The sequence below is a fragment of the Artemia franciscana genome, chromosome 21 (assembly GCF_032884065.1).
Source record: "Artemia franciscana chromosome 21, ASM3288406v1, whole genome shotgun sequence".
NCBI lineage: Eukaryota > Metazoa > Arthropoda > Branchiopoda > Anostraca > Artemiidae > Artemia > Artemia franciscana.
In genome coordinates, this window is record NC_088883.1 from 552570 (window position 1) to 568065 (window position 15496).

General features: G+C 34.6%; 2 protein-coding genes across 3 annotated transcripts in view; both read right to left on the reverse strand.

Moving 5' to 3' along the window:
- Positions 1–1482: 1482 nt before the first annotated feature.
- LOC136041081 (uncharacterized) lies at positions 1483–9536 on the reverse strand. The gene is made up of 4 exons (XM_065725634.1): positions 9188–9536; positions 8571–8756; positions 3853–4034; positions 1483–1722 (listed from the first exon to the last, which is right to left on the reverse strand). The coding sequence occupies exons 1-4, from the start codon at positions 9534–9536 to the stop codon at positions 1483–1485; spliced, it is 957 nt and encodes a 318-aa protein (XP_065581706.1).
- Positions 7611–15496, reverse strand: part of LOC136041025 (microtubule-actin cross-linking factor 1-like) — a 215312-nt gene continuing 207426 nt past the window's right edge. For both annotated transcript variants that reach the window (XM_065725545.1, XM_065725542.1), the window contains 2 exons: positions 15181–15272; positions 7611–7755 (listed from right to left, as the gene is read on the reverse strand). The gene's annotated coding sequence lies outside the window, so the exon portion shown is untranslated. The remainder of the gene's footprint in view (positions 7756–15180; positions 15273–15496) is intronic.

Below are 15496 nucleotides of genomic sequence, written 5' to 3' on the forward strand. Positions count from 1 at the left end.
AATTTCTCAAAATAGTCGTTGCAGAATTTTCTATAAGAATCTTCTATCCGATCATACACATCAGATTCTTCTTAATCATACACATCAGATTCATTATGCTTTTCTGTTACGTAGCAATTTGCAGCGCCTGAAATATGAGTTATTAAGGAAAACAAGCTGGTATGAAATTATTATGAAACTCAGTTTCAAGAACATTTCGACTGTGTCCTATTCCGAGCTTTGTAAGTGATAGCCCCCTCTTCAAGCTAAAGAGCTGAACAGTCGACAAACATCCAGGTTTTTTATAGTTTTATTTGTAGTTTCAAAATAGATTAAATCGTTTTTTAAACTGAGAAATATAGCAGATTTAACAAAATAGTTGCTGCAGAATTTTTGCTCGGTCCTGTAATTGTCTATCCGATAATACACATCAAATTGTTTTTGTTGTTCAACATTAATCCTTAAAAATAAAGTGAAAAAAGTTAATAATAAGATATCAAGGGAACAAAATACAGACAAAGGATTAGACGAGTTGACGGGGGGAGGAAATAAGAAAACTTGAATAAATGCACCACAAAAGCTAGCGGGTGAGGGTTGTTGTGGGTCAAAAGATCAAGACTTATAGTATTCTAAAATAATTTCACATAAATTAAGGAGACTGCACGCCCAAAATGGATATATGGACTGACGGATATATCAATTAATGAGCTTAAAAAATGGTATGAAAAAGGTTTTTCGTTTTGATGATAGGAAACCCCACAAACATCTCTTGATGCTTAATAATCTAAAAACTCTACCGCAAGCGTTCTTTTTATACGGCACTCAGATTTTATCTGTCAAGATCTGGTCCTCATATGCTAAATCCAATGTTTTAATTTTCTTACCATCGTCCATTAATTTTAGTAATTAAAAGATAAGGTGGTTTTAAATGGATTTTATATCAATATGAGGCAGTTTCAAGCAGACTCTAGTGGCTCTCTAGTGTCAATTCATTTGTTCTTTGCAATTTATTTCGATTAATTAAAGTTTCAAAAGGATTTTATGAAAAGACGTCTTATATTTGGGACGCTTTGTGACATCTGTTTGAGTAACTAGACAATTTTTACACCATGACATTTCAGATGTCAGTCATGGCACAGAATATTTACCCCAAATTTCTCAAAATAGTCGTTCCAGAATTTTCTATAAGGATCTTCTATCCGATCATACACATCAGATTCTTCTTGATCATACGCATCAGATTCATTATGCTCTTCTGTAACGTAGCAATTTGTAGAGCCTGAAATATGAGGTATTAAGGAAAACAAGCTGGTATGAAATTGAGATGTAAAATTGAGCTATTGAAAACTAATTTTCGTTCGTGTAGATGACTCAGTTTCAAGCACATTTCGACTGTATCCTATTCCAAGCTTTTCAAGTGATAGCCCCCTCTTCAAGCTAAAGAGCTGAACAGTAGACAAACATCCAGGTTTCTTATAGTTTTATTTGTTGTTTTAAAATAGATTAAATCATTTTCAAAACTGAGAAATATGGCCGATTTAACAAAATAGTCGCTTTCAAGCAAGGTGCACCAGTAATATGGGTTTCCATCATACCCATATTTGCAGCTACAGGTTTTAACACGGTCAACAGCTGTAGAGATGGTATTGAGGCCACATTTCTCAAATGAGCAGGGATTGATGCAAATTTGATTCTTGCATGCCTTCTCAGAAGAACAATCCTTGTTTGTTTCACAACGGTTGTCTTCAAACATATTGAAACATATTGATATATTCAAACATATTAAAACCACATAGGGCTGATAAAAAATTTCTCTTTATCTCCTTTATACCTGAGTCTTACCCATGAAACTCAATATTTGATAAAAGTACAAGGTCTAGATGTCTTACCACTTCCGTCCGAGGCTTCCGTGCTAACCACACCATCTTATTATGATAATAATCCTGGTAACCACGAATGAAAAGCATGGTATGTTCTACCATAAAAAACCAGAGGCTTTCATTATCCACATGCAGAAGAGATGGCTACATTTTGTCCAAAAGATCAACTATAACGAAATCTACCATTTCCGTCGTGCATGGATAATTTCAACAATTTTGGGACTGATGTTTTTTAATTTCTCGAAGAAATCCATGAGCAGTTTGATTCTATACTCTCTGTCGTTCGTCCGATGTTCATCGCTTTGAGATTCGGTTCCTACAAAAAGGAGTGACTTTGCTACTAAGGGGAAAGACTCTTTATTCTATTCTAGTGGGTAATCGATAGGGTTTTTTTTACAAATAAATTTTTTCTGACATGAATAGTAGAAACTAACAATAAATGACCATCTTTGTATTAGCTAATTAAATAAAAAAACAAGTTTTTTAACTGAAAGTAAGGAGCGACATTATTGCTCCTTTGATCCAGCCAATAACGAATCAAAACCTCGGTATATTGTATGATTTCGAACCACAGCTCGTCATAATTGGAATCCACATTGTACTCATCCCAATCCACAAAGTGCTCTTTAAGAAAAACTACTGTCGACTTTTGGCAAGCTGGAACTGTAGGATCATTTCCTATACAATCGGGGCTCTCACGGTTTTTTTTAATTTCTTGATGAAATCCTTAAACATTTTAGTTCCATTCTTTTGTTGCAATTTCAAAAGTTTGTTCTGACTAGAGAGAAAGAGAGAGAGAGAGAGAGGGATCCGTACGTTTAAAAGCTATTGTAGCGTAGCTAAATCCATTTTTTTCATATAAAATCATACAAAAAAAAAATCACACAATACGACTCAGCATTGAAAATTGATGGGAAGAAAGGCACAAATGAGTTGACGCAACGATTAGTTCATACATTTCGGGCAGAAGTTTATTTTGTAACCGAGTTAGACTATTGGGAGGGGCTGGTTCGGGTAGTAGTGATCGGTGGGTCGTATTGGCCAGGGCAGCTTTTCTGAATTACAGAATCAGGTACTTAAGCTGGACTTTCAGTGGACATCAGTCTAATTGTCAGCATGTGTTTTGGTATCATTAAGGTTTAGTGTTAACGAGGCATTTTCTTCCGAAGTTCTTCCTTAGAATTAATATCCTTAATTGCTTTTTCCTTAATTCCTTAGAATTAGGATTTTATATCAATTTGTTGCAATTTCAAGCAGTCTAGTGGTTCTCTAGTATCAATTCATTAGCTCTTTGCAATGTATTTCAATCAATTCAAGTTTCAAGAAGAATTAATGAAAAGACCTCTGCTCTTTGGTTCGCCTTCTGTTTTCTGTTAGAGCATCTAAACAATTATACGATGACATTTTAGATGTCAGAGTCATAAATTTTCGACTTCTACAATTCTTGAACATTGAAACGGTATGTTCAAATTTTTTAACTTTAAGAGGGCTATAAGTCAACTAATATATGCTTAAAGTCACAATCCGAAGTTCCTTCATTAAAGGATGGGTTCGCAACATTTTGATGACAGAACATTCATAATTGATTTACTAATTTCATCATATACTGTCTTTAATTAGCTTTCTATTATGCAAAGTAAATAGAAAGCAGCACTGATGATTAAGTTTCACATTCTGTAGTATGTTTTCCATACCTGTTAGCCCTGGCTAAAGCCCCTTGATCAGAGGTATACCTAACGATAAAATATATAATAATTTGGTTTTTTTCTGCACAATATCGACTATAAGCCATAGCTCGTCATAATTCTCGCTTCAGCTCGTATTTTCTAACTATCATCTATGAAAGAGCCGCACAGACTATTCACTCAAATCGACTTTTGTTCTCATCTGGAGACGTAAATCTGGAAAATGAAGCAACTTTCAAATTCGTATCAGGAGGTCTTACCCAATAAAACCTAATATTTAATAAAAGTACAAGTTTTAGATGTCTTACCTTATCCCTCTGTGTTTCAATAAATACATATTCCATTTTGGCTTGAATAACGGATATAGGTGTTTCTATCCAGAATCTCTGGATTGCTCCAGTTAGACGGACAATAGTTAGACGAGTGGATGGAGGGGGAGAGTAAAAATCGTTGAACACATTGAAGCTGAGTTTTTCCCATTTTGACCTTGCTATTCGATTTAATTCAGACTATTAGACTAAACGATTAGTTCAGTACATAAATCTGACCCATAAATCAGGCAAATGAAGCAACTTTTGAATTCATGTCATGAGGTCTTACCCAATAAAACCCAATATGTAACAAAAGTACAAGTTTTATATATTACCTTTGTCCTCCGTGTTTCCATCGTTACATCTTCTAAACTGGCTTGAAATTTAAGCTCTTGTCTTTGTGATTTTATCATTGCTTGTAATTGTAATTGTTTGATAATAAGTGTTCCCATCCAACATCTCACATAGAGATTGCTCTCACATAGGAAATTCGCATAGGTAATCGCAGTGGTAGTGTTTTTTCCCATTTCATTTCTTAAAAATAAAGAAGAAAGTTCTTAAGAAGATATTAAAGGAATAAAATAAAAACAAAGGATCGTATTCAACAATAGTTAGACGGGTGGATGGAAGGGGAGAGTAAGAACCCTTGAAAAAATAGAGGCTGAGTTTTTCCCATTTTGACCTTGTTATTCGATTTAATACAGACTATTAGACTAAACGATTAGTTCCGCACATAAATCTGACCCATATATCGGGCAAGTCAAGCAACTTTCAATTTCTTATCAGGAGGTCTTACCCAATAAAACCTATATTTAGAGTATGACGGTTTGGCTCTATTCTGAGATTTTGTCGGTTTTGGACCCAACGTCACACTGGCCTCATTTTTTGCTGAACTGAAAAAGTTTAGGTGGTCAAAAGATCGCCAACAGTACAATGAAGCTAATTGACCTGACGAATCAATGTGGCTGTAACCTCCCCTGAGAGTGTGGGTATCTCGTCATGCTCATAGATTACAAACTTGGGGAGGTCTATTGTCTTCTCTTCTCAATTCCGGCTGGTTAATAGATCGACAACCATGTCATGGGGCTTAAGACTTTCTTTAGAACGACTAAACATAACGGGTAACTGCCATAATTCATACATTTGCCTTAGTCATCGTACCAGTTTTAAAATACTTTACTGCATTTTCCACTATTTTATCATACTTGTTACCCAATTCCTTTTCTTTTCTTTGGCACAAAAAAAGTATAATAATGATAATAAAATTTCAAAATTAGAAAGATTCCAGTATGAGTTTCCACAAAAAATCCACCTTGATGACATGACCTTCGTGATGTAAATTTAAAATGTTCTTCATTTTCACCTGTCCTGAAACTTTTTTTTGCTAAAAGCCACCCACTTCACACAATGTTCCCAATTTTGTATAGAAAATTGTACCTCTTGAATTTTTCAGCTGCCGGTGCTAAACCATGCCTTGCCGTACCTATGGTGATTATTGCTATCTGAAATCTTCAGATTTCAAATTAATAAATATTTATTTTTTAATATGCTGAGTATTTTATGAGGTTGGAAGGTAAAGGTAATTCTTTGAACGTTCCATGCCATGGAAAATATATTTCTTTTGGTTCAAGTTTAATATATATATATATACATATATATATATATATATATATATATATATATATATATATATATATATATATATATATATATATATATATATATATATATATATATATATATATATATATATATATATATATATATATATATATATATATATATATATATATATATATATATATATATATATATAGGTGTTTTGAGGCATTGATTTTATTAGTGTTTAAATTTTTTATCCCTTTGTTGATTTTGGTTTTTTATGTAATTTTCTTCTTTTTTTTCCAGTACGTAATCTTACTATTTTGTTCAAAAAATTCTTCATATTGTTTGAAACATTCCGGATTATCTTGTAGAAAAGTTTTTGTTCTTGGGTGCTGTACAATCATTTGTGTGATGAAAATTAATCAAGATCTCGCAGTTTGTAAAAAGATCTTGTTCTGATTTGGCTCCAAATCTTAAGAGTTCTCTTATCGCATGAGGGTTGTTCCTTTTTATGGCAAGGTTTAGAGGGGATTCTTCAGTAAAGAAACCGCTGGGGTATTGATTGTGCCTTATTTGATTTATGTCAGTTATTGAATTATTGTTTTTTGATCTTGTTTACCACGTTTTTATAATCTTCCCACGATTGTTATGTTTGATACAATCGGATTAAACTTTTTCGCGCCTGTTCCTAAATATTGTGTGTTTTAACGATTTCTTTTTAGGGGGTTTCTTCTGATGTGTAAAAGCTCATTGGTTTTAAATATTATTTGTTATTGTTTTATCTTTTACGATTTTTTCGAAATTAAAAATGTTCGATCTAAATTATATCTTAATATTTGATGCATATAATTCTACGGATTGCGGGAACGGGGGTAGCTTTTACTTTCTATGTTTGTTTCCAATTGGATTTTGACTGTGTCTCGTGGAAATTCATAAATATTTGTTTTTACATATGCTAAGTATTTTTTGAGGCTTTAAGGTAAAGGTAATTCTTTCAACGCTCCGTATTGGTCTGAGGCTTCTATCATTACTGATATACTTAATCAGTAATATTCTAACAATTTTTGTCTACCACTCATTATAGTGTTGTGGTGGTGATTACAAAAACACTTTTTTATTAAATAGCTAACAATTTGGTAAATGCTAGAGGTCTGATTATTACAATTATTAAATAATTCTCTGTAGGTTTGGGTTGCCCCAAAAATTAACAATTCCCTTATGACGTTGAGGTTATTGGCTTTTATTGCTGTCTAAAGGCAGATTGCCCCTGCTGAGATAAAGTTGATAAAATATACTTCTTTACCTTTGATTTCTCTACTGTTTTTTTTATGTTTGTTTGTTTTTCCTGATTAATTATTATTATAACTTGCTTCAAAATGTAACCAAGTTCTTCAATTGGATTAAACCTTTTCTTACCTGGTCCTGAATATTATATGTTTCAGCAATCTCTGATTACGGGGTTTCTTCTGATACAGGAAAGCTCTTTGGTTTAAATAATATTTGTTATTTTTTTTTTGTACGATTCTTCGAAATGAAAAATGTTGCAATTTCCTAGTGAAGTATCTTTGTTGCCTACTCTTTTTTCGAGAAAACGGAGGACTTCACAGTGAATATATACAAAGTTGAAAGGTCCCAATGATGTTTGCTCTTTGTGCCATAGTTTGTTGGTGTTAAAGATTGCGACGGCGTTGTTGAACCGTAATTTTTCTTTCTTCTTTACTTTCATTTTTGACTCGTTCAGATTCTCACTGTTGTCAGATTTTGGCGCGTTCGGATTCTCGTTTTCAGTTATATGTTACATAAATAGCGAAGTACTTTGTTGTAATTGAATTTCGCTCTTTTTGTTTGATAAAAATTTCGTTTTTTTAAGTTTTGGTTATTATTGAGCCGGGTCGCTCCTTGTTACCACGAACTTTTTTTTTGAATAGAAATTAAATAAATAATAAAAGTAAACAAATATATAACAGGTCCTTTTTTTCATCAAAAATATCTTTATCGTTATCTTTTTCAACAAATTCATCTTCAGAATTTTATTCCAAGTCATGTGACTCTTTGTCAAACGCAAAATCCAATACAGGTGATGTTCTAATGTCTTCGGGAAACTCGTCTTCCTCTCCACTATCTGACTCGTCTCCGTGTTCTTAAGTTTATCCTGAGACTCATTCTCACATTTGGAATTTAAATCTCTCGAAGAGCCCTTGGGGACGTGAGTGCAAATGTCCTTATCAGAATAGTGAACAAAGCGATGATTCTCATCTTAACTCCTGTAAACACGTCTTCCGTTGCACCGTAAGCCTATAAATGTTAATGACTATTGAACTAAGAATTACTGAATCTTTTACATTGTAAGGCTTAGAATCCAAAACAAAATTTTATTCGAAATGTCTGGGGAGATACTAATAATCACAGGGAAAAGATTTGCAACATAGTAACAAGCTGTAATATTCGGAAGGGTTAGTTGTCCGCAAAGAGATAAAGCCGTTATCTTTTTGTATGTGCCATGTACCTACTCAGTGGGAGACTAATAATGAACACAAATTAAATATAATTTAACTAAAAAGATGCTACTGCTTGCAATTGAGCAATTATTTGATTAATTGACTGTCTCACTGCTTTGTTATTCTAACTTGTAAAATAAATAATTATTTTAAAATGTTTTTAATATTTAAATATTATTGGCTCGAAATACGGATATAAGTGTTTCTATCAAGAATATCTGGATTCCTCTGGATTGTCTGGGATTGCTCTCGCATATCAAACCAAGGAATAGCTTCAATTTTTTGAATTGTCAATTTTTGTATAACAGTCATAACATACATAATCCCTCATCTCTATGCAAAAACTGCATGCTGAGTCCCATATCACCTCAAAAACGCATACGCACTATGGCTCTCCCTCCACTTCTCGATACAACCATGGTCCCTACCAAAAAACATCCTTACAAGTCCCCACCTCTTCATCCAGGAGCAAACCACTCCAACCCCCCCCCCCCTAAAAAAAACTCAATAATAACTAGAATCACTATTCTAATTAGATTCTATATTCAACTAAACTATTTAAAACAAGATAATTTTTAATTCTCTTTTTGAAAGAACCAAGGGAGCTCCTACCTCTCAGTTCAAGCGGTAGAGTATTGTAAGCCTTAGCACAGACGATGTCAGGCGAAAAATCCGACCTCACTGTTGGCGTATGTTGAATATGTATCTGTGCAGATAGTCTTGTAATTGGAAGACGCTGTTCGGATACCAAACGGATTAGATTCCAAAAAAGGCAAAGGAAGCAAGCCAGAGAGGAATCTGAAAGCAAAAACCAAGCAGGAAAGCTCAAACAGCGATTTTAGCGAGAGATAATCTTCTGTGTGTTTGATGATCCTCAAGGCATTCTTGTGGATAGAATCCAGTTTTTTCAGATGGGATTTGAATTTTGATTGCCATACCATTGCGCAATATTGTAAGTGGGGTCTAATGAGTGCATTGTAGAGAAGGGTAAGGGTTTTACGTGGGAATGTTTGCCTCAGTTTCTTCATGATACCCAGATTCCTTGAAAGCTTTAATTCTACAGCATGGATGTGAGGAAGAAAAGAAAGGTTTTCATCTACTATTACTCCTAAATATTTTGCACATCCATTTACTGTTCGTTGAACCTTTCCACGAGACGTCATAATTCCTGTTATTTCTGGGTGAATGGTTCCTACCCTAGAAAATAGTAGAATGCAAGATTTTTCTACATTGATGACAAGTTTGTTGGTAGCTGGTCATTGTAGTGTCGTCAGCGAATGCTATAAGTTCATCCTGCTCGTTAGTAATGTCCTCAGATGTTTGATCAAAGCATAGGTTACAGCATTTTTTGTCGTCATGATTCGGATTAAGGATACAAGTTAGGTCATTTACATGGACTAAAAACCAAAGAGGACCGAGAATTGATCCTTGGGGCACACCAAATTTCACAGTAGTGTCGTTGCTTGGGTTGTCACCAATGTAGATGCACCTATTTTGAAGGTAAGATTCAAACCACTGAAGGGCTATCCCTCTTACTCCAATATGTTGCAGCTTTCCCAGCAAGATTGTATGATCCATACTGTCAAATGCTTTCTTTATGTCAATCAATATAGCAGCTGGCAGAAGACCTTAGTCAAGTCTTCTGTTGATGAATAAGCTTAAGGATGCCAGAGCATTTTCTGCTGAATGATGAGGTCTGAAGCCGAATTGACGACTATTAAAAAATCCTTTTTTTCGAGAAACTGGTAAAGTAGTCTTTTTCAAAAAATGTAAGGGTTTTTCAAAAAATTTGAAAAAACAGATAATATGGATATGGGTCGGAAATTTGATAGATCGTCTTGAGGGCCACCTTTATGCAAAGGGATTATTCTTGTTTTTTTAAGTATCGAGGGAAAAACACCACTTCTTAGAGACAGGTTTATTAAATAAGTTAATGGCTCTAGGATAGAAGGGAGGACTGCTTTCAGGGCTTTCGTGTGTATCCGGTCAAATCCAGATGCTGATGTGCCTTTCAAGGTCTTCACAATTAGTTCTACTTCGGTTGATGTTAAAGGAATTATTGCCATTGATTTGGTCCATGCTGAGCCAAGGTAATGCTTTTAGGGTTTGTGGGGACTTTTCGCAGAATTAGATATAATTCATCCTATCCCTGCGAAAAATGTATTGAGTTCTTTTGCAACCCGAGTGGGTTCCGTAACAGCCTCCCCGTTGACAAAAAGTCTGGAAGGCAATTCTGCTCTCTTATCATTTGGTTGCAAAATCGAATTAATGACCTTCCAGACTTTTCGTCCATCCTTCCCACTTTCCGATATTTTATTATTCACATAAATTCTTTTTGCTTTCCTCAGAGAAGAATGAAGGCATTTCTTATACGTCTCATATCTCTCTAGGTTTTCTCGGTTTGGGTGGTTTCTGTAATTTGCCCATAACTCATTTTTCTTATTTATGCATATAAGTAAGCTTTCTGTAACCCATGGACATATTGGTGTATTTTTTTTTTCCATAAAGAACCTTTCCGTATTTCTTCAATTGGACCAAGTTCTTCAATTGGATTAAACCTTTTCTTACCTGGTCCTGAATATTATATGTTCTAGCAATCTCTGATTACAGGGTTTCTTCTGATGCAGGAAAGCTCTTTGGTTTAACTAATATTTGTTATTTTTTTTTGTACGATTTTTCGAAATAAAAAATGTTGGTTGTGAATGACTTCCAAATTTTAATGCATATAATAGTATGGATTATGGGTACTGTGGTAGGTTTGGCTTTTTATGTTTGTTCAAAATTTGGTTCTGACTATTTGCTGGGAAGTCATAAATATTTTTTTTAATTTTTATTATTTTTATATTTTTTTTATAAATATGCTTTTTTTTAAGCTGTTAGGTAGAGGTAACTGTTTCAACGCTCTGTTTAGGTCTGAGGCTCCTATTGATTACCTTATGTCCGTACGGCATAATTCCGCTAAGTTAGTCTTGGTCTTATATTTAGAATTAAGGTAGTTATTATGGAGTTGCTTTATTATTACCAAATATCCTGTTATAATGTGTCCAGGAGTTTGATTTACAAATGATAAAAATTGTTCACAATTAAAAGCGGGGCTCCAATTAGTATCCTTGTTAAATTATAGTTAAAAATCTTTAGCCCAATCGGTTTTAAAACTTATATGCTATGATTGGATTATTCTTATAAGTCATATTACTAGGAAGGGTATGTTTCACATCCAATGGGTTTAAAATCCCAGGTAAATTAATATCCTCTATCTGTTTAAATCTATAGTTTGTAGATTAATATGATATCCTCTCCTTAATAACAATCTTATAAGACTTTTTATAAATTGAAAATTTTATTTATATTCTTATAATTTAATATCAGAACTTACCGGTCCAGAAGCCGTGATTGCTAGGCTGTATGTACTTCCCGGCCTCAGTTTCTGTTGAAAGACAATATGAAGGTCTCTCAATTTTAAAAGTACATGATCCATTATCCAAAGCTATCTCATTTTATGGGTCAATTTCTTTGATCACCAATAATGTGATCAATGATGATTACCAGACTGACCAATAATGATATAGGCCGTAACAGCTCACACGACAAGGATAGGCTTTTCAAGCCCCGACCCTCCCCACCCGAATCCACCAATCAACTGTCTTCCAGATGCAAGTGATGCAACATAGCGATTTTGCAAAGGTAGGTATTTACAAACCTGTTGGTTATTACACAATATAGTCTAGGCTAGTAAATTTATGAATTTTAGTTCTTTTAAAAATATTTCTAAGAGTAGGTCTAGGTTTTTCCTAGCTTCCAATATGGCATAAGTAGTTTGGAGTAAGAAGTAGACATATTAAAATTTACTGTACTGAATAAAAAGTATACAAATTAAATAAAATATATACATAAATATAGTTTTCTTTTGAGAAATTCAGGAATGTTGGAGGAAAACCCTGTAAAGAAAAAGAATATTACTGGTTTGTACAAATCCAAATGAAATTAAGAGAGGTATTGCGGAAAAAGGGGGTTACATTCTATTTGGCAATCTTGGTAACTACATCTTCGATGGTCGGTAAACAAAGGTGTTATTGAAAACAGGGCTAGGCATGTTTTGCAATTGTTGACATTTCAGTATTCCACTAGGTCATTGGATTTTCCAATCAGAATTGTGAAAAGGGGGGATTTCCCAATATTGCACAAATTTCACAATATTGCATAATCTTGAGCAAAAGATATAAAAGGGAAGGGTTAAAGATTATAGCATCAGTTACAGTTTTGTTTACGATAAGAAAGTATTCAGTGATTTATTATGGAAAGTGAAAATTTAAACAGTGGAAGTAGTCAGGGTTCTGGATTTTCAGAACCACCAGCGAAAAAGATAAGAGTTTCAATTAATGGTAGCGACACACAAAACAGTGTTGACTCGCTAGTCCAAAAGTTTTTGGATTCTAACGAAGATGTTCTCTTCTTACAAGTAGATTTAGATAAACCGGGTCCTTCTAATCAGTTTGGAGGGGCTCAATTTGAATTGAATGGTAGCGACACACAAACCAGTGTTTTTTTTTGTATTTTTGTAGTTCATTCGGGTCTATTGAAAAAAATTATAACAGTCATAAGATACATAATCCCTCATCTCTATGCAAAAACTGCATGCTGAGTCCCATATCACCTCAAAAATAAATACGCACTATGGCTCTCCCTCCACTTCTCGACACAACCATGGCCCCTACCAAAAACATCCTTACAAGTCCCCACCTCTTCATCCAGGAGCAAACCACTCCACCCCCACCCCCTAAAAATAACTCAATAATAACTAAAATCACTATTCTAATTAGATTCTATATTCAATTAAACTATTTAAAACAAGATAATTTTTTATTCTCTTTTTGAAAGAACCAAGGGAGCTCCTACCTCTCAGTTCAAGCGGTAGAGTATTGTAAACCTTAGCACAGACGCAGTCAGGCGAAAAGTCCTACCTCACTGTTGGCGTATGTTGAATATGTATCTGTGCAGATAGTCTTGTAATTGGAAGACGCTGTTCGGGTACCAAACGGATTAGATTCCTAAAAGGCGGTGTAAGCAAGCCAGAGAGGAATCTGAAAGCAAAAACCAAGCAGGAAAGCTCAAACAGCGATTTTAGCGAGAGATAATCTTCTGTGTGTTTGATGATCCTCAAGGCATTCTTGTGGATGGAATCCAGTTTTTTTCAGATGGTATTTGAAGGTCGATTGCCATACATACCATTGCGCAATACTGTAAGTGGGGTCTAATGAGTGCATTGTAGAGAAGGGTAAGGGTTTTACGTGGGAATGTTTGCTTCAGTTTCTTCATGATACCCAGATTCCTTGAAAGCTTTAATTCTACAGCATGGATGTGAGGAAGGAAAGAAAGGTTTTCATCTACTATTACTCCTAAATATTTTGCACATCCATTTACTGGTCGTTGAACCTTTCCACGAGACGTCATAATTCCTGTTATTTCTGGGTGAATGGTTCCTACCCTAGAAAATAGTAGAATGCAAGATTTTTCTACATTGATGACAAGTTTGTTGGCAGCAGGTCATTGTAGTGTCGTCAGCGAATGCTATAAGTTCATCCTGCTCGTTAGTAATGTCCTCAGATGTTTGATCAAAGCATAGATTACAGCATTTTTCGTCGTCATGATTCGGATTAAGGATACGAGTTAGGTCATTTACATGGACTAAAAACGAAAGAGGACCGAGGATTGATCCTTGGGGCACACCAACTTTCACATTAGTGTCGTTGCTTGGGTCGTCACCAATGTAGATGCACCTATTTTGATGGTAAGATTCAAACCATTGAAGGGCTATCCCTCTTACTCCAATATGTTGCAGCTTTCCCAGCCAGATTATATGATCCATACTGTCAAATGCTTTCTTTATGTCAATCAATATAGCAGCTGGCAGAAGACCTGAGTCAAGTGTTCTGTTGATGAATAAGCTTAAGGATGCCAGAGCATTTTCTGTTGAATGATCAGGTCTGAAGCCGAATTGACGACTATTAAAAAATCCTTTTTTTTTCGAGAAACTGGTAAAGTAGTCTTGGTAAGGGTTTTTCAAAAACTTTTGAAAAAACAGATAATATGGATATGGGTAGGAAATTTGATGGATCGTCTTGAGGGCCACCTTTATGCAAAGGGATTATTCTTGCTTTTTTTAGTATCGAGGGAAAAACACCACTTCTTAGAGACAGGTTTATTAAATAAGTTAATGGCTCTAGGATAGAAGGGAGGACTGCTTTCAGGGCTTTCGTGTGTATCCGGTCAAATCCAGATGCTGATGTGCCTTTTAAGGTCTTTACAATTAGTTCTACTTCAGTTGATGTCAAAGGAATTATTGCCATTGATTTGGTGCAAGCTGAGCCAAGGTAATGCTTGTAGGGTTTGTGGGGACTTTTCGCAGAATTAGATATAATTCCTCCCATCCTTGCGAAAAATGTAATGAGTTCTTTTGCAACCCGAGCGGGTTCCGTAACAGCCTCCCCGTTGACAAAAAGTCTGGAAGGTATTTTTGATTTCTTATCATTTGGTCGAAAAATCGAATTAATGACCTTCCAGACTTTTCGTCCATCCTTCCCACTTTCCGATATTTTATTATTCACATATATTCTTTTTGCTTTCCTCAGAACAGAATGAAGGCATTTCTTATACGTCTCATATCTCTCTAGGTTTTCTCGGTTTGGGTGGTTTCTGTAATTTGCCCATAACTTATTTTTCTTATTTATGCATATAAGTAAGCTTTCTGTAACCCATGGACATATTGGTGTATTTTTTCTTCCACGGTTTCTTGGTTTCTCTTTAAAACAGCATGTTTTATATGCAGCTACAATCGCATTGTGGAAAATTTCAAAACCTTCGTTCACATCTTCACTTGCTAGGACACTGTCCCAAGAAACTTTTTTTAACTCATCATTTAACAGTTTAACATTCTCCTCTTTAAGATTAATTACTTGTAGACCCTGGTTAGTTCTTACGAGTGGAGTTGGCATCCTCGTTGTGTTGAAGACAGTGTGTATAGGAAAATGATCAGATGTGTCACTTGTGATTACTGATACCTTTGCCAGACATAATGTTGTCATTACTTCATTACTTATTTTTTCATCAAAAATTTTTTCTAAATCCATTAAAAGAATTATCTAATTGTTTTAACCGGTTATAATTTTTTGGTAATGAAGAAGTGATTAGCCCCCGGGATTAAGAATAGGAAATCACTACTTACCTAATAGTTTCCAGGGGACAAGGCCATATCTTGAAGTGAAGCAAAAGCCATGAGAAATACACACACCCGTAAGAAGTTTTTTTTTTTGAACTCTGAAAGAGAAAAACGAAACAAAGGAAATGGAATAACATGGATAAAAAAGCACTGAAATACACATTTTAGACAGAAAAATGTAAGCAAGTGGCAATCAACTTGTAATGACAACTACATATGAAGGAGAAAAAATATAAAATATATCTGAAAATTAAGGGATGTTGTAGAACCTTATCGACATCCGACCGCTGGCAAAGATGGGGCAAAATCAACATAGAAATCT

Excerpts from the sequence above, each read along its gene's own strand:
- LOC136041081 (XM_065725634.1), bottom strand. The coding sequence starts at position 9,536 with ATGGATCATACAATCTTGCTGGGAAAGCTGCAACATATTGGAGTAAGA. Across the intron at positions 8,757-9,187 it reads CCAACAAACTTGTCATCAAT|ATTCCTCTCTGGCTTGCTTC; the intron begins GTAGAAAAATCT and ends TTTTGCTTTCAG. Across the intron at positions 1,723-3,852 it reads TTGAAACACAGAGGGATAAG|ACAACCGTTGTGAAACAAAC; the intron begins GTAAGACATCTA and ends ATATGTTTGAAG.